Consider the following 11,870-nt stretch of genomic DNA (forward strand, 5'->3'; position numbering starts at 1 on the left):
GCACAAAAGCTTTTAAGTCAGTTGAAGGAAGCCACATGCCCTGTTCTATTCTTCTCCCTGGTAGTAAACCTGCATAGGTTTTTTGAAGTGATCGGATTCGATTATAGTAAATTTCATTATTTTCCCCCTTTGGAGAATTTTTGCAGGTCTGCTTGCAACAACTATGCATTCCAGTCAGAAACAGTCTTCTTAGAGCAGTACTCTCAGGAGTTTTGCAATTTTGTTTAGGGAACTTCCCACAAATCAATTTTGGATATATATTTACTTCTATATCAGCGATGCCTTAAAGATAGCTAATGCATATGTGCAATAGAATACTTTATCATGCTTGGGAACAAAGGAAATTAAAAGTGTATTGTCCAATAAGAGAAGAGTTTTGTTTCTAAGTGAGCAAATAACAAAAGCTGTTCCTTTGTGGGAAATGTAAATCCTGCATAAGGACTGAAGCTGCTGCAAAAATTTCCATATGCTGCAAAAGACAGAACTTTGCTGCAGGGCTTAACTGCAGAAAACTAAGAAGCACTTTCTGAAGAAATTAAATCATTTTGTTGTATGAACTAATCACATACACAATAGATTAATATATACTATGCACTGGTTATTTCATTTTGTATAAACTTTGTAAATAGTGGTAGAAATTAATTTAAAATATACTACCAATTTATGCCTTTTTATTAAATGCTTGTCCAATTTAAAACTGTCAACTGCCAAGAGATTGGTAGATTTTTTTTTTACAAATCACAGGAAAGATGGCAGAAGACAGTTATGTATACTTGTGTCCTAACTATATTATTATTATACTTAAGAAATCATATTGGTTAATTTGTCCTCCCTTTAATAGTAGCCCTAAGGAAGCATAATGATATATGCTGAATGACTCATTTCAGGAGATGACCTGGAATGATAAATTTAAAACAGTCATTGGAGTTTACTGCTTAGTACTCCAGCTTCAAGGTTTAATTTAATTTAATGTATTAAATTTGTAATGACATCCAATTCAAAATGACTCTGGGCAGTGTACGATACTAAATGCAGATAAGATTAGCTATGCAGAAAAACTTGGCATATACTGGCAACCAGCATAGCCAGGAAGCAGATGTGTTGCACCGGCATACAAAACCACCTGGGTTGCCACATTCTGGACTATCTGTAGCTTCCAAGTGGTTTTCAAGGGTGACTTCATATACAGTGTGTTAGGGTAATCCACACACAAAGTGACCAGACCATGAGTGACTGTCCCAAGGCACTTCCGATTCAGAAATTAGGGTACTTCGTACACGAGATAGGTCTGCATGAAGCAGGAAATGGGATCCAGGAAGAGTCCTAAATTGCATGCCAGCTTTGAATGGGCTAAAGGCTCACCGATCAAGGCAAAAAATGTGGAATCCTTGGATCCAGGAGGGGATATGTACCCATAGCAAGGGTGGGTTCTACTTACCTCTGCTATCGGTCGCAATGGGAGCGCACGCGCACACTTCTGCGCATGTGCAAGATAGTTCATAATGATGCCTGGGCGGGTGGGCGGAGCCTCCTGCCACCGTTACTACCGGTTCGCAAGAACCGGACCAAACCAGGAGCAACCCACCACTGACCCATAGCTATTCAGTCTTGCCAGGGCTGAGTTTGAATGTGTTGCTCATCCAGATTATGAAGATATTTAACACCCTAATTTTTAATACGAAGGAAAAGCTCTAGGTGCTTTGAGAATTAAGATGTTAAAAAGTAGCTCTTGATAGCTGCCACAAGCAATGCTCCAAATTTAAACTGAAATGAGCTCGAGAAATTGTCCGCTCTAGGGTTCTTTATTGAAGGAGTTGTTTTATCTGACTTGGTAGTCATCGAAAGATCTGTTAATCATGACCACCTTGGCCATACTTGACTTTTAGCTGAGTTTTCTCCTTCAGTCCTTGTCTCAAAACATAATATTGAATAAAAAGCACAGCTGTCTCATCTGCACATGCATAATATCAAGTACCAATTTGTATGCATATCATGGTATTTAGTGACATGTTTCGCTCTTAATTTCTTTTAGGAGTGAGAGTGCAGTCTGCCCTGTAAAGATTATCTAATGGAAAGGCACAACTCATTTTGCAAGCCTTTGAGCTTTCACCTGTCATAATGTCTAAAGTAATTTTATGAATACTAACTCTGCAGTTATCTTATAAAGCTTGTGTGTACATGTGCAGGCACACACATCCACACATCCATCGAATTTGTAAGATTATAAAACATCTTAGCAACTCTGGGTGGTGTACAATATTACAAATGAGCTAAAAACCTATTATCTTGATAACATTTAAAGGTGCAGCAAAATTAATGGAAAGGACTAGATAATAATTATGATGATTGTTTTCTCTAGTATTAGAAGGAAAGTGAGCAAGAAAACATTCGCAGTGTAGTTGAAATCTGTAATCTTATGGGCCAAAATAGGAACAGGATGCTAGGCTACATTGGCCTTTGATCTGATCTAGAAGTGATGTTACAGGTGTAATCCTCAAATTATGACCTCAATTGGGGTCAGAATTTCCATTCGTAAGCAAGATGGTGGTTAAGTAAATTTTGCCCAATTTTATGACCTTTTTTTGCCATGATTGTTAAGCAAATCACTGCAGTGAAGTGAATCGTACCCACATAAGCGAAATCTGATTCCCCCCCCTCCCCTTGACTCTGCTTGTCAGAAGCCAGCTGGGAAGATTGCAAATGTTGATCACATGACCTCTGGATACTACAACGGTCATAAGTGTGAGAACTGGTTGTAAACCAAAAAGGGCCATTGCAACTTAGAACAGTTGTTAAATGAATGGTTGTAAATCGAGGACTACATGCCGGTTTACTTCCTGGCTAATTGTGCCAATCTGCAGAATAAATTTATGGAGATATAGACAGTACAAAGACATCAAGCAAAAGAGTCACAGTCTTGGTCTTTGTTATATTACTTACAAGCAAGTTAATAGAAAGATACTGTAGCTTCCAGGGTATGTTTCTTGAAAATATATTTCACCGGATTATATTTTTCAGATAACTGTGGCAGCAGATAAAAATACAGATAAAAATAGTAGTATCTGTTAATTAGTTTCAAAAACACTTCTCTCTTTACTCTTACTCCTGTGATATTCGCAGATCAGAATGCATGCCAATATTTAAGATTTAAAAAGTTAATTGGGTGCAACTGCCTGAAGGCAGCCTCTTGTTTTTTCCCCACTAATCCCGGCCATTGACAAGTAAAAAAGTTAGTATATTCCAAGAGATGTAAAATCTTGTTTACGACAGATCTGTAGCAGCTCATTAACCCAGTTAAGTAAATATAGAGATGGTTCTCCTCTTTTCCAGAAAGTAATATCTGCCCATAATAAATGTCTTTGTAATAGATTAACTTGATTTCAGATTTGGACAAAATGATGATGGGTGTTATCCATTCAGTCGCGTCCAACTCTCGACAAGGTCTCTCTCTGTGTCTTCCGATTTTGCACTACCTCCTTGAATTGTTCTATGCTGCGGCTGGTGTCGGTTTCGATGGTGTTCAGCCACTGTGTTCTTTGGAGGCATGGTTTCCTTGTATTGCTAACTTTTCCAGCATAATTGCTTTTTTCCGGTGAATTCCCCTGAATGACATGGCCAAAGTAAGTGGGACACAGTTTTGTGATTTTGCCTTCCAGTGACATGTCTGGTGTTATGCGCTCCAGCACTTGCTTGTTAGTCCCAACAAATATGCAGAAACCTTCTCCAGCACCACAGCTCAAACGAGTTTGGGCAAATTATGAAATTCAAATCTTCTCTTCTTCTCCTCCTCTCCCCCCTTCAAATCAGTCTTGATGAACTACATAGATGAACACGTTAATGGAATTAGTTATTGGGGCAGACCTAGGATTATCATGGAGAAGCAGAAGTTGGTTGGTAACCCTGAAAGTCTTGCCTGGATGTAGGTGTTGGGAACCACCCATTTTTTTGGCGGGAGTACCCATTATCAGGGAAATGCATTAAGCACTGGGTGAATTTAACATCAGATTATTTATTGTAGTGATGTAGTGTTGTAAAAATAACTGCTACTTTTCTCTCTCACTGCAGTTTGGATAATTCAGGGGTCGGCAACCTTAAACCCTCAAAGAGCCATAAAGGTCCTAACCAGAAGCTCCAATTCTGGAGCCAACCAGAAGTCCGGTTCCCCCACCATAGAGTCTCCTCCTAATGCAGTGTTTTTCCTCTACCTGTCCTAACCAAAAGTCCTATCAATTGTGGAGCCGACCAGAAAACCTGCCCCTTGCCATAGAGTCTCCTGGCATACCATGCTTCCCCTCTCCCTCCCCAAACCAGAAGCTCTTCTCAAAATTGTGGCACGACCAGCAACAATGAGCCGCAGCCAAGGGATGAAAGAGCCACATGCGGCTCCAGAGCCACGGGTTGCTAACCCGTGGGATAGTTGAACAAAATCAAAGCCTTTTCTAGCCAAGTCATAAAATGTAAACAAGACTGCTGTGTTCATCAGAATGAAATCCAGATTTAAATTCCTGCCCCTCAGAATGCTCTGCATTGGCAGGATCTGAATCCAGGATAGCATCTTTTTTAAAAAAAACTGCTGCTGCAAGTGAACTACTTAGAGACAAGATGAAGTAAAGAAAATGGGATTGGATATCAGTGTTGGAATATTTCCCTCACTGCTATCATTTTAACACTTCCACCTACTTGAATTTCCTTCTTTGCCCTAGTTCTGCCAATGTATAGTGGCCATTAATCTTCTACTCCCTCTTTGCAAACAAAAGCTAAAACAGAAAAACAAACCAGGAATCCTTTGAGTAGTGATTTACAAGCACTTGTGGAAATAAAAGTAACCTGAGATTAGAGCATCAAAAGGAGGGGGGGTGGAACCTGTTTTCAGCATGGATGAGAATTTTACAGTAGGCCTACAACCACTGTAGGTTAATGATGAAGCTAATTTCTCTTAAGAGTTCACGATGGCAGGGATTCATGGTTATGTCAGCATTATATGAAATTACAGTGAGTCATGTCTTTTGCCTAGGTAGTCTAATATTGTCTCCTCAGGTTGGGAGCAGCTAAACTTTATTCCCAGATAGGGTCTATAGTTGTTGGATACTGAACTCAAATTTTCTGATCTATTCCTGAACTCTAGATTTTCCCCTCAGGTGTTACATTTCTTTCCAGTTTACTGTTAAAATATAGATTTCACTTTGAACAGAGAAGGCTCATCATTTTATCTCCCAGATTCTTTCTGAGGTTATGAGGATAAATGGGAAATGAACAATGTAATTATTTTTTAAAAAAACGTGTTTGAGTAAAATAGCTTTGGCTCACTCTCAACTTCTGTTGACTCTGGAAATGTTGAAACTATGTATAATATGGAATGTTACTCCATTCTTCCAGCTGTTTCCTCAGCCATCTTCCTACTTTACCCTTCCGACCCTGAGATTTCTTGATCTTCCATCCAACTATTAATCTTGTACAGCTTCCAAGTTCTACATATGTTTGTCTAGGTACTGCTACCCCCATTGTTAAATGGATATCACAAGCCATTTCTAGCTTTGCTATCATGATTTGTCAGATCTCGCTGATAATGGTACAATTTTCGTTCGTACGTTATTTGTTAAAAGCGTCAGATATTTTGCACATAATGTATTTCAAAGTCACAGGTAATATACACTATAATGTAAGAGAGTTGATATTTGTATGGATCTTGTATTCCTCTGGATTTTTCATATTTTATAAAACTTACTTGTATATGAGTGACTTGGAATACAGTTTTGATGCTGAAAATATAAAATACATACATGATACTTTCCCCTTAAAAAGGAAGTATATTTAGGTTATCAAATACTGTCCCAAAGGTGCTTTTTCAAGAGGTGATGGGGCTTTCTTGTTTTTCTTTGAAGATGTTTCGCTCCTAATACGGGTTTTTTTTTGTTCCATGCTCATTCTTGGATAATATCCACTCAACCTCTAACCAAGGTGTTTGCTAAATGATGAACTCATGCAATTTAACTAACATGCATATATTGTGTCTTACAGGTAGACTGGGTGCAGTGCGATGGTGGATGTGATGAATGGTTTCATCAAGTTTGTGTTGGTGTCTCACCAGAAATGGCAGAAAGCGAAGATTATATCTGTATTAACTGTGCAAAGAAACAGAAGCAAGGAGGAGGTAGTCCAACACAAGCTCACTTCCTGCTGAGCTACAAGCTACCCATGGAAGACCTCAAGAAGACAAGTTAGCAGCTACTTGGTCTTGATGGGACTTGAGGGAAATGGAACACTAAGAATGTGTGAAGCTAACACAGCCGCTTGGAAAGCTGCACTTCCGGCAGACATACAGCCCTATAGTGGAGCTGGCCATACGTAGCTGGCTTCCATTACATGAAGCGGATGTCACAGGCAATGGGGTACTGGCCCAGCTATGCAGATATCATCTTGTTTGAAGGCCCAGTCAGTATTTTTACTCCCATGTTTCCTGCGGAAGGCTGAGTGTAGCTGCTGCCTTCAGACGAAGCAGATGTGAGGCCCATGGATATATATGTATATATATATATTTTGCCTCAACAGTTTAAATTGAGAGCACTCTGGAGAATCTTGAGCCCTCTGAGTTGCCCCATAATGGCATGTTGGTTGAGAGGAGATGGTTTTCCTTCAGCCTGTTCAGGTCATTGAGGCAATGTTACGGAACCTGCTTTAAACGCCACACACCAGGAGGATAGGAAACTCCTTTCTCTTCTGCTCTTAGAAGCAGAAGAACTGTAGATCTCGAAAACATTGGCTTTGTATTTACCCCAAAGAAATTTGGATCGTAGTTCTTCTGGGGGAAAGCTCACATATTAATGAATTCAGAGCTAAGGCATGTTACCTTGGCAAAGCACTCCTTCCTGCTTTGGTAGCTATTTTTCTCTTGTCTTAAGCTTTACCAACACACTGTCACTAAATTGTTTAAAGCAAGGTGCAGCTGGTCATGGATATCATGAGTGCATGAGATTTTTCTAACGGGTTGCAAGCAGCCCAGCTTTTTCTTGATTCTGCACTGATATGTCTTCTGTGAAAATCTAAGTCACAGTATCCCCAGCATCATCAAGTTAGTCTTGCAGTACCAATAGGCTGTCCATAAGATGCGGTTTGCTTCCTCGCCTTTAGTTGTTGATGAATTTAAAGGCCTTCATCTGGCCACAAATCCACTTTAACTTCCCCGCCCCTCTGTTTTCTGGAAGATAGGTGGCTGAGGAAGGGGGGGGGGAGTATTCCCAAATAACAATTGTTTTAGTAAACCCATTTTTTTAAGGACTGGTTTTTACTTTTTTCTATGTCTCGGACTACTGACTTGTTCTACAAAAATAAATAGATTATTTTTCTTTGTTTTTATACTTACCACGGTTACCAGCAGCACAGAAAGAAAGAAGGAAAAAGAAAGAGGCTCACTAAACAAAAACCTGCCTGCAGGCTTGGGTTTTTTTACTTCATTCCTTCCTTGTAGTACAAGGAACTTAGCAGTTACTCCCCACATCCTTGTTCCCCCTGCTACCTGTGTTTTAAATAGGTAAAAAAAAAGAAGAAGAAGAAATCATGTGCTACTTTCCTATTGGGGTATGTTTGGTTAGCAAGGCCTCTTCGTCCTTGCTGTGTTCCAGTTTTTGCTGGGTTTTCTGTAAGTAAATGGCTGAAAATAGCCATAGTGGTGTCTCCCCCCACCCCCCATTTATCTATTGTGTTTCCATTCTTCTACAGCTCTAGATGTGTTGTAACTATAGCGTCCAGTCTTCTTAGCTGCAAGGGTTGGGATTTTCTAAAATATAAAAATGGTAGTGTTCTGCCTTGCCTGTTTTGTGTCCCTTCTGTTATACCTGGAATTTACAGAGTTCATTGGTAAACATCACTATCATGAGGCGCTACATAGACTTCAGCGGCCGTATGATTCAGATAAATATAATCAAAATCTGGGATCAGAGGAAGATTTTCAAAGCTTGGAGTTGCACTAATGGCCTACAGTTGCAAGGCTCAAAGTTTTCACTGGGTGCCTTCATTTGATCATGAGACTGCTGAAAAAAGGAAAAGCGCTGCCACATTTCTTATATATTTTGATTACATGCTTAAAGAGGCAAGTTACTTGTGCTTCTGTTTTAAAATTAAATTGGAAAAATAGCTTACCTGTTCAGCAGGTCAGTGATTATAGCTAACATTCTGAAAAAAGAAAAAGAGATTTGCAAGGTTCCTCGTTCTACTGCATTAACGCTGGTAGTCCTTTTTTTTTTTTTTTTTAATGCAAATTGAGCTTTAATTCACATGTTCCTGGCAGTGGCTATAAGGTAAGAAAACACAATGGTTTACAAGGAACAAAGAAAAAGAATACTAATTTTCAATATCACCACACAACACGTTAAAAGTACCAAGTTATAATTGGGATCTCCAGCTAACATTTTGACCTGATGCCGAGTATATTCCAGATAGGTGATTCGATGTTTAAAAAAGCATTCAGAAGATTTGAGTGAAGGAGGTTGAGTATTTACTCGTCCAATCTTTGTTAACTAGTTTTCATTTGTTAATAGAAATTAAGGTGAATCAAGATTTTATAATCTTTCTCTTTCACCAAAAAACATACGAATATAGATTTACAATTTTCCTTTACTTTTCCTTACTTTTCTTGTCCAACAGCCTTTTGACATTGAAAATCTTTCTCAATCTGTTTCAGAACTGGATTCTTATTATTTTTACATTGTTTATTTATCCGACCCATCCTCATCTTTGTGATTCTTTTTTTTAAAGTTTCTGTTAAAAATAGGACTCTGAACAGACCACCTTTCAGTGACCGAGGTAGGGCAAGAAATCAGCAACTGGCACTGTTCTCCAACAATGCTTAATGATGGTCATCTGTTGGGTTTCTTATTAGCTAATTGGGTTAGCCTGAATGTATTAGCATGGCTTATTCAGGTACTAATCATCATTAAGTTCTCATTTGATTTGTTAAGTCTAATGTATTTATGCACATAATACCCTAAGAAGAGTACTAATACAACCATGTCAGAAGCACCGAGTGCTTTCATGGTGAAAGGATTTGCCGTTGCCTGGGGGACACCCAGTTGGGGGCTCTTTTGTGTCCCCATGAAGTTGCCCACCGAAGTGGTGCCCATTAATCTACTGGTCACCTGCTTTCGAACTGCTGGGTCTGCAGGAGCTGGGGCATGTGATGGGGACTCCTCCCGCCCCGCAGCAGCAACGGGTCCTGAATGCAGGCCTGCTGATTGTCAGCCGAGCGTTCCAATCTCGTGAAGTTCCCCGCATTTAAATGAATACGTACTGCTACTACTGTGAGAACTGGAGAAATGTACTATATTCACATTTTGCAGACCACTTATGGTGTCTATGAAACGGAAAGGAAAAAAAAATTCTGCAAAATGCGAACACAGAATCGTAAATTCTTGTCCATCTGCTAATCCCTCCCCCTCAACCCCCAACTATCCTTTCTGCACCAGCCTGTCTGTCCCTTTCCCCCCCTCTTCTGAAATCAGCACAAGGGAATTGCTCTCCAGCAATTGTGTGATTCCCACGGACTATGGATTTACTGGCTTGGCCTTAGGTAGTCAGTTGTGTTGCATGTACTTTCTTTTCCTTTCTCTATAGCAGTCTGCTTTCTAGAATCGGTTGTAAAGCTGTACAAGAAACCCTTTGAGTGTATATCACACATGAATACTTTTAGGATTGTTGCATGATCCATACGCCCCATTAAAATTGATTCTGGGGTGAGAGATGATAAATCTTTTCTATGGCTACATCAAAAGAGTGGGGGAAATGTCACCATTTGGAAGTGATTCAAGAAAACAATGAGAATAACGAATTGAAAAGAGTCCTCCAAAGGGAGATGATATAAATTTGGTATATTAGTGTTGATAAAAGGATACGATATTACTATTGAACTTTGTGCATTGTTATGCGGTGGGAGAGGAGAAACCCCTTGCAATCTATTTGCTCTCATTCGAATTGCAAAAAGACAGTTTCTGCTTCAGTATTGGAAAAGGCCTTCTAGCAGAACAGGTCACCCATAGGGCCAGATCCCGAGGGCTCCCTTTGATTGGATATATTCAAGAAGAGGTTGCTTTTAAAAGGATTTGGAAAGAGTAATTTAGCTAACCTAGATGGATGCATACATTGGCAGTAGCAGTGGATTTAACCGCTGCCTCCTTCTGAAACTTCCTGCCGTCAAATCATCTACCTGGAGTTTCCTGCTTCCTGTTGAATAAAGAACGCCATAAAATACAGCTTAAGTTGTGATGACAAAACTAGTCGTTTTATATGGTAAAATGACAGATGGACCCAGGAAGGTAAAGGGGGGTTGTTACATGATATTCTATAATGACCAAACATACATTGATAGTCATTTCATAAAGCTTACATTAAAAAAAAAAATATAAATAGAATGGTATAGTCTGCATCTGGCATTTTTGGACCTAATGCTCAGATGTGGAAGAGGAAGCAATGGTTGTGCAGCTTAAAGGGCTGGTCGAGTAAATAAATGGCAAGTTGTGCAAAACGCACTCTTTACATCCCAAGGTGTCTACAGGAGCACTATTGTCAGGGTTCCCACGAATGCCCTAATTAAATCATGGAGTCTCGAGCCAAGCTTCAAAAGAAATCCAGTTATTAGGAGCGTCATGTCGGCACGTTCCCAAATTAAGCCAACTTTGACCTCATGTAATTTATGGCCCCAATCATGACCCTGTTTCCTCCCTCCCTCCCACCAGGGTATGTCATCAATAACATTCACCAACAGAGCAATTTAATGGGTTGTAGAGATCACTCCCCTCCAGCTGCTGTAGGTAATCCTGGGAGACAGCCTTGAGAAAGATATGTCTGGAATGTGCTCCTGTCTTTGGCTGCCGTGCTGCTTTGTCGGTTTCCCATCCCACTTGCCTATCGCAACTTGAGAGCAGGCCAGGGATGCTTTGCGGGTTGACAACTGTACTGATTAAGAAATAGGTGAAAGATGATGTGGGATAATGGCAAGACAACAAATTCCAGTTCTGTTGCTTACTGGGCTTTAGTGTGCCAAGATTGTTACGGTTTGTCTCTAACCAGGTCAGTAGAAATGGATGTAAGAATACTGATTCTATCTGGTTCTCTCACTGACAGACTAATCTATGCAGCAAGGAGTTTTGTAACTATATTTTTATATTTGATTTTTGTATTGCTAGCTATTTTAAACATTGGATGAGATAGTAGCCAAGGATTTAAAATGCAATTAATTTGCATATTTTGCACTTATATTTTAATTACAATAATATATCTTATTTTGCTCTTATGAACCAGCACATACCAAACCTCTATATCACATAAGCAACACTTATTTTTTTCTTTTTACCTGTGTTCAGTGTTTAAAAGTACACATTTCTAGTTTATCAGCAACCAAGAGATCGTTCCCATTGCAGGTTTCACGGCCATAATTGCACCTATGCACAAATAATCCTTACAATTCTCACAGTACTAATTATGTATAACCTTCATCAGGAAAAAAAAAGTTACAGAAATAGAATTTGGAAAATAGAAAAATTCAAATGTTTCGGTCTTCTCTGTAGAGCTAAAGTCAGAAGGTGGAGATGATGGACTAGTATATTAGCTGGTTGTGCTAGGAGGTAATTACTCTCAACATGCAGGCAGAATAAAGGTCCACAATAAAAGACTGAAAACACAAATATTACTCCCCATCTCTTTGGGCAAAGTATGCCATGATTTTTGTAAGTTGTACAGAATCCATGTTGGACAGAAAAATAATTCATGTTTTTGAAATACGAGAGCCGGTTTAGTGACATGCTTAAGGCATTAGGCTAGACAGTGGGAGTCCTTGAGGTCTCTTAAGCACAATGCCAGCTGGATATCCTTGGGCCAGTCAG

The 11,870-nt window shown here is 39.5% G+C and overlaps 1 protein-coding gene across 2 annotated transcripts in view; it reads left to right on the forward strand.

Annotated features, from left to right (window-relative positions):
• The window catches only part of KDM5A (lysine demethylase 5A), a 52,728-nt gene extending 44,926 nt beyond the window's left edge, over positions 1-7,802 (forward strand). For both annotated transcript variants that reach the window (XM_034403262.3, XM_034403263.3), the window contains one exon: positions 6,019-7,802. In XM_034403262.3, coding sequence (XP_034259153.1) covers positions 6,019-6,222 — 204 coding nt within the window. In that variant the 3' untranslated portion in view covers positions 6,223-7,802. The remainder of the gene's footprint in view (positions 1-6,018) is intronic.
• Positions 7,803-11,870: the final 4,068 nt, after the last annotated feature.

This window comes from Pantherophis guttatus, chromosome 7 (genome assembly GCF_059756535.1).
Source record: "Pantherophis guttatus breed Tessera chromosome 7, ASM5975653v1, whole genome shotgun sequence".
Taxonomy (NCBI): Eukaryota; Metazoa; Chordata; class Lepidosauria; order Squamata; family Colubridae; genus Pantherophis; species Pantherophis guttatus.